At 38.8% G+C, this 7820-nt stretch overlaps 1 protein-coding gene across 1 annotated transcript; it reads left to right on the forward strand.

Annotated features, from left to right (window-relative positions):
- Positions 1-1421: 1421 nt before the first annotated feature.
- Positions 1422-7820, forward strand: LOC122835420 (serine/threonine-protein kinase pim-1-like). Its single transcript, XM_044124486.1, has 8 exons — positions 1422-1575; positions 2762-2902; positions 4244-4338; positions 4430-4477; positions 4565-4771; positions 6267-6444; positions 7427-7597; positions 7675-7820. The coding sequence occupies exons 1-8, from the start codon at positions 1539-1541 to the stop codon at positions 7818-7820; spliced, it is 1023 nt and encodes a 340-aa protein (XP_043980421.1). The 5' UTR covers positions 1422-1538.

Genomic DNA, 7820 nt, shown 5'->3' on the forward strand with positions numbered 1-7820 from the left:
TTTGTTGTAAAAAAGATTTGCCTCCACCATCTCTTTTGTACAGTTTTGCTTTTAGAGCAGAAATCTAATCTCCCAAATTCACATTGTGGGATTTACCTTTTCTTTTGTTGCTTGCATTCTGAGAACAATGTTAATAATTTTTTTTTAACCTGAAGTTAACCAGGTTAGAGGACTGAAAACCAATTATTATCAACAATGTCGACATCGGCCAGAGGTGGCAGTACCAAACTCTTCTGAGTGTATGAATTTAAATTTGTAAATATTTGTGCTTTTTTTTTTATTATATGTCACCACTGAAGTAATTTTCAATAAGTAAGATGAAATAATACCAGCTCCTGCCACACCTATAGTTGTTTTAGTCATCAGAGCTAAATCTTCTGCGCGCTGTCATCACACATCATAGGTTATTTCCAGGTGAATAATGACTCCCATCATAATTTTAGTAGCCATTCGCATCTCTGCAGTCCTGACATGACCACAGTTCGTCATCTGTTCTCTTATTTTATTTTATTTTATTACAAAATACCACAATTCTGCCTGCTCACTGCACTTTTCTCTCTCTGTAAAGGCTGACTAAGTAGCAGTCTCATTGATTGCTGCTAATGGTCTCCATCTCCTCAGCAAGGCAGCACAGAGACTCTGAGCACAGAAGGAAACCGATCGCATGTGTTAAAACTATTAGTGTGATTGCATTTTGTTTCGCTGATGATGCTTCAGTTCAGATTGTAGTCCTGTGAGGTTTGCCAAAAGTTGGACATTCATGTTCTAGTGGCACTTTGTAGGTTAGTCATTATGTCCAAGGAGTGATTGCTTTAGTATAATTGTTAAGAGTTCAGAAAGAGAGTTAAAAATTAAAACCAAAAATTACAACCAAAAATAGGAAGTGAAAGAGGATGTTGGTCTGGACCCAGCCATTGAACTGTTTGTAGAGGTCAGACCAGAGACAAGTCTAAGTCTCTAAGACAAGTCTTGGTCTTAGTGAATATTTGATTCACTTAGTGAATATTTGGCCGCATCTTTCATCATAGCTGGAAGATTAAGTTTTAAAGTTTTGAAGAAACAGCAGCTCACCCAGTCACTACTAAATAAATCTGTACAGCAGAGAAGCCTTTGAAGGAGAAAATGACTTGAAGTAGTACTTTGTGTAAGCCAGCTTACACAAATGTGTGAACTCGTTTATTATGTAAGATAATATCTAGAGCCTCAGAATATTCAGTTTAATTCAGTTTACTTAGATAGCACCAAGTCACAACAATTGTAATCTCCTGGCACATTATAAAACAATACAGCCTGACCGCTGCTTCAAACTTTGTTACAGATGCTTGTACTTTATAAATTGTTGGAATATGATCCAGAACAAGGCGGAATTTCAACTTTGGTACATTTTCAAATGTCAACGTGTTTGGAATGGAACATCTCATCATTGTGATGACTCTAGAACATTGGTAATGATTGTAGAGTACACATTGCACCTATCGACAGACGCCCATATTTGATTTTTCTCAGATTTTTGACTATCTTTAAGCCTCTTCAGCAAAATGGCGACATCTGCTTTTAAGTCTGGAAAACAACAAGGTAAGGTTGCAGGTTTGTAAAGGAAGAACAATCTGTACATCAATAAATTCCATTTATTAAAAGTAACTGCTCCGTTCATCTCAAAATAGGTGGGAGGTTGCCAAAACTTGGTTATGATTAAAACAGTGTGGTGGGACAAAAGACAAAAATCCACTGAAACAGTGAATGCTAAAGGATGCAGTTTACTTCTCACATCCTTAAAAATTTGATAAAAATATTTCTGTAAACAGTGTTCCATATTTTTGCCATATATCTTGGCTGCACAATGCATCCAAAAGGAATTGTCTGATGCAGTTAAGATAATAAAATTTGTAACATCATTTTCTTGTATTATTATTGTACTCACATTGGGCATGCAAGTGGTGGGAGTCAGAAGAACTCCAGCTAAAATAACATCAGTGTTTGCAATGTTTTTATTTTCACATTGTAAACAGTCTATTGAATTTTAATGCACAAATACACATGCCCATTTGGGTTTTTTTTGTTTTGTTTTTCGGGGGTTTTTTTTAGAAATCATCCTATACAGTTGCACTTTCATTTGGCTCATAGTATACTATAACCTCAGTACAGTATATTGTTCTCAATTATTTATTTGGCTTAAATTCACTATAACAATACTTTTTTATCTTGTATATAAGAAAAATATGTTAAATGGCATATTTGTAACATCATATTACAGCTCTATACTACAGCTATATTGGCTGTAGTATAGTATATGCTACACCCTCATGAGTCATCTCATGATCTGAAGGTTGTAGGTTCAATTCCAGCTTAAGGCGCTTAAGTTGGCTTCCAATCTTTGTATGTGTTTGAACGTGTGTGCAAATTGGTGATGTTGTGTTAAGTGTTTTGAGTGATTGGTAACACTGGAAAGCTGTTATAATAAATTCAACACCATATTTCAGTTCAAAATCTGACAAACTTTATTTCTAAGAAGAAAAACATTTTTTCCAGGAAAATGTTTGATGATCCAGCTGATTGATTGATTCCTACTTATGTTCAACAATTTCTTTTGAACAATACAGGAATATTTGTCAAAGTGTTTATCTACGTATTATAATTCTAAGTATTTTTGCTACATGGTTTTAGACTTTGCTGTGTCAGCACACTCCTCCCATCTTAATACTGCACATTCTTGGGCTACAGAGAGTAAACATTTTCTCAAATGAACTCTTTCCTCTTTCAGATAACAAGAGTCTCTCCAATGAATACAGAAGCAACATGAATGAATCGGGGTGCAGGACTAGAAAGGCTAATGTTGCCACTGAGTTGGACAACAAGAAGTTGAGGAAAATAAGCTGCAACAACGTCAACAGTCACAATGCTGGTGAGCCTCACAAGATGACCGTAAAGTTTGTCAGGGAACGGAGCAATAGAAAAAGAAGCTCTGTTAAAAGGGAACCAGAAAAAAGACCCAGAAGCACCAATCTGTGGCCAAGCAAAATTGTGATTAGCAGCAACAGCAGCAGCAACAGCGGTACAAACGAAGAGTTGTTGAATAGGTTGTGGAAGAGGACAGCCAGTGGTAATGCAGAGCCCTCTGAAAAGGTCTCTTTGCCAGAACATGGCACCAACAACTCACTCAATGACCTTCGCACAAACAAATGTGAGTCCACACTTTGAAATAATTATAAGTCAGCAAGGGATGCCAACTGTCCCGTATTAGCTGGGATGAATTTTAGTCAAATTGAAGTGTCCCGTGCTTACTCGCGTTTTGACTCAGTTTGCAATTTGTTCTAACGAACACTAGATGGCACTCATCTCGTTACGTAACATGACTAGATTAAGAATTACTGTCGAAGTAGAAAGCGCGAACCTTCGAAGGTGGCTTCCAGTCAGAAGTCACAGCTAGCTAGAGCAACAGTTTATTTTATTAACATATTGAGAAATCTGCAAAGAAAAAGAGACTCTAAATCTACAAAGTAATCTGTGGGTTAAACGTGTCAAAAGGTTGTGATTCAGTTCATGCCATCTTCTATTGGATATTGAAGTGAATTAGGCTTAATGATGAGTAAAATATTTTTCAGGTCGGTATTGCTTTAGTTTTTAATTCTATTTGCATAGTGACGTCTCCTTGAGGTCGCAGTTTTGGTTTAAAGAAACACTTTATAGACATGCTATAAAGTGTAAAAAAAGTCATCATGTTGATTAAATCCATCTTTTAATTCGTCACGTTAGATAGAAGTAACATAAACAATATTAAATCTTGTTTAAGTGGCTGTAACTCAATTGTTGGGGAAACAGGAAGTTTTGCGAAATGGAGTCATAGTGGACGCCTCAAGTGGTGTTGTCCTGTATTTTGGAGTTGATTTGTTGTACACTATTTTTTAGAATTAAAACAAAAGTAAGTAAACAAATATCCTACTGGAAGTATTTATATTAGCACCTGTGCAAGCTAGCTGTTGCTATATGGGTCATGCTTCTGGCACGACCCATATAGATCATGCAGACACAAAGCAGCCATTTTGTTTCTGCGGAGGCTAATGGCAACCTCCAGTCTATGGTAAATTCCACCGAACAAAAAGAACTGCAAAATGGTTGTAAGCCTTGAAAAACCCGGACAAACACAAACAACGCACACTAGGACTTTACCTCAGATTGTTTATAACAATAATTATCTGACAGTAGGCATTGCTTTATTAAAAGTGTCATCTTTGTAAACATACAGCTGATTTTGAAAGAAAGTACAAGCAGCTGGGACTCATTGGAAAAGGGGGCTTTGGTTCCGTCTACGCTGGCCTGCGCCTTGCCGACTCCTTACCGGTTGGTATTGCGTTTTGTCCTTGCCGCTATATCTCCAACCAAACACAAACATCCTATGGAAGGGATAAAGACTTGTGCTCATGTCTAACAGGTGGCCATCAAGTACGCTGACAGCAAGAGAGTGCAAGGTGAATTGAGAGTGAGTGAACTGGTTTGGAACCCACCACCGTACTTAGAATTTGTCTTTCACTTTGCGTTACACAAACCAGACATCCGGGTTTTTTAGATGGGCTGCGTCCCCCTAGAGGTGGTGCTGATGCAGAAAGCCGGCGGCGGCCCGGAAGCAGTCGGGAAGTTTGCCGCCGTCACCCTGCTGGACTGGTACTGTCTGGATCAAAAGCTCGTCCTTGTTATGGAAAGACCGCCGTTCTCCTTGGATCTTGCGCAGTACATCCACTTCCGAGGAGGTCGTCTGCAGGAAGATGAGGCCAGGGTAGGGAAGCCGGACGGCTGGTGTCACCTCAAGAATCTAAGAGGACCTCTGGCTGCCCCAGACTTGTTTTGATTTGTCTAACTTTTAAATATGTAGCACCTGATTTTGTGTTTTGGTTAAATCTGGAGTATGTAACTCTTATAAAGAATATGTTTTCCAAATATTTGTTGAAACTGTCACCAAGTCATGACAGTGTATTATGAGACAGATAATCTGAGAATAGATCGATCTCCTTCACCTCCTCCCTGAACTACTAGTGCAGACTGGAGAAATGCAAAAACAACCAGAGTCAGGAGGCGGATCTTAGCGCTGTCAATCATCCTCACTGTTAAATGTGCTAATTGCAGAGAAACAACTCAATGTTACAGGAAAACTGACATCATCGGTGGCCATGGTAACTAGCCTAGCATTCACAACAGGCTCTGCTGACAGGGTTTTAAAAGGTGTAGTGGTACCAAAGAGCAGGAGGGGAACAAGTCGGGGATCAACAGCAGAATCCTAAACCCGCCTCTGAACTGGTTGGTTGCTTCTTGTTGGCGCTGAGACTACTGTCAGAACGTAGAGGAGCTCAATATTTTTTTCCACAGATTATCTGTCTCATACCATATTGTCTGACGTCATCCACTTTTTTCAGTAACGAGTAATCTAATGCGTTGCTATTTCAAATCCAGTAGTCAGACTACAGTTACTTATCGAAACCACTTTGCGTTACTGTGCGTTACTATTTTCTTTTGTAGTTTAATTTTATTTCCTCTACGCGTCTTGGGGAGTAATCGCCGTTTCTACGTGACAGTCTCAGCAGCGACAGAAATGTAAACAGTGGAGGGAGATGCGCAATTTGCTGCTGGAAAAACAGGAACTAATTTGAGTTTTGGTAGCCATGTCTGATTATTAAGCGGCTTTGGGCTTGTTGTTTTGTAAAGTCGCTTGCAAATGTAGTGAGTCGCTGGCTGCACATTTTGGGCTTGGAAATAAACAGACATGAACCCCAGAATTTGTCTGACATCCAATTAGTTTTAGTCCATCATTTCCTGGATGATCCGTTCCGCTGTATCTTTGTTAATTTCAAGTTAATATATTACCTATCATGGATGAAAAGGAGCAGAAAGCATTAATACATTTTTATCTGGCTTCTATTCACATGAAAAGAAAATTAGTTATTCAACTCTGTATATTTCAAATACACAAAGAAACATCCGCTTATTCAACTCCATATCACTTCATTGTAATGATTTTGTAATATCTTTTAAATCCAGAAAGAGAATCAAACTTCAGTTCCTGTTTTCACAGATCATCTGTCTCATGTTATATTGTCACGGCAACGGGGCAGTTTTAACAAATATGTAAAAAGCATATTATAGCATTTGCATACTGCATCTTTAAAGGTGACAAATACATTTTCACAGCACTATATTTTATTCTGTTTCAAAAAATAAAGTCAACATGTATCGTTTATTTAAGCAAAGGAGACATTTTGTTTGTTGTTTTACTTCAGGCTCTCATGACCCAATTGGTGAACGCCGCCATAGAAATGTACAATAAAGGCGTTTTCCACCGGGACTTGAAGTTGGAGAACACGCTGGTAGAAATTGGCCCCGCAGGGCCGCGGCTCCGTATTATTGACTTTGGCTGTGGTAGTTATGAGCTGAAGAAAATTTTCCGCCATTTCCACGGTATAACTTGACTTTACAAAACATTTAACGTAGCTTTGAGATCGTACTTGAGTCCTTTCCCAGTTGAAACCAGTTATTTACATTTACACATACATTTTCTTTTCTCAGTCCGAAGTTAAATGAGACCAGACTTTTCTTGCTTTGTCTTAGAATTACCAAAATGATTTCTTAAACTTAGCAAGAATATTTTTTGGAAATTTTATTGCAACTTTCCTCGAATGCGAAAGTTTACATGCAGTCAGTCGGTGTCAGAAATAACTGTCTGGTAACTGTACAACTTGGGTCAAACCTTTTGGGCTTCATTCTACAAACTTCAGATAGGTTAACCTAATTCAGTGGTTCCCAAAGTGTGGGGCACGCCACCAACGGGGGCGCCGTGCCATTGCAGGGGCAATGGGGGATGAAAAAACAAACAAACAAACAAAAAAACAGTTACTCAAAAGTGTTTCAAGATAGTTTGTAGTGTGTTTTGTTGCAACCTGAAGTGTGAAATAAACTTCAGTGGAGTTTGAAAACAAAATATGTGTATAGGTTTATGTCTGGTTGAACGATGTGTGTGCCCAGTTGAGTTTTTTTTTTTTTTTTTTTTTTTTTTTGGGGGGGGGGGATTTTATTGTCATCCACAGGGGGGCCCAGAAAATCTATGGGAACCACTGACCTAATTGGAGTCCCACTAAACTAAGTCAAGCTAAACTTTTGAATACAAAAGAATCTCTTCAAAATATTTTTTGTGGCAAGTAGAAGTAATTTTGCCAATTCTAACTAAGTTAAAACAAGAAATGTTTGGTCTGATTTAACTTCTGTCAGAAAAAAAAAATGCTTGCATCTTTTTATTTGGTGTATGTAAATGGTTTCAACTGTATTTATCTCCCAGGATGTATGAAACTGAACCAATGATCTCATGAAGCTTCCACAGGAAAGGAAAACTGAAAACAAACAAAACAAAAAAATCCAGTCCACTTTGGCTATGCGTGTTTTCCAGGTACTCTTCAATATGCTCCCCCAGAGTGGTACAAACATAAAACGTACAAACCTATTCCCACCACAGTTTGGCAGCTGGGAGTGATGCTGTACTGCATGTTGCACGACTGTCAGTTCGACACCAGGGTTTTCGCGATGGACTGGATTCAATTTAGCAGCAACCTCTCCCGAGGTGGGTACATAACCAGCAGCTACAATTACAGTCTCCCTATTTTCTGGAGCTAAATTCTCTCGCTGCGTTTGTTCTAGAGTGCCTCGGTTTCCTCCATCTCTGTTTGAAGGAGGAGTGTAAGAAGCGAGCCACCTTGGAGCGGCTTCGTACTCACGCCTGGCTCAGCGGACTGAATCCCGCTTCTCAGGGGTCCGCGATGCTTCCGCCAACATCTGACACTTAA

This window comes from Gambusia affinis, linkage group LG08 (assembly GCF_019740435.1).
Source record: "Gambusia affinis linkage group LG08, SWU_Gaff_1.0, whole genome shotgun sequence".
Lineage (NCBI taxonomy): Eukaryota > Metazoa > Chordata > Actinopteri > Cyprinodontiformes > Poeciliidae > Gambusia > Gambusia affinis.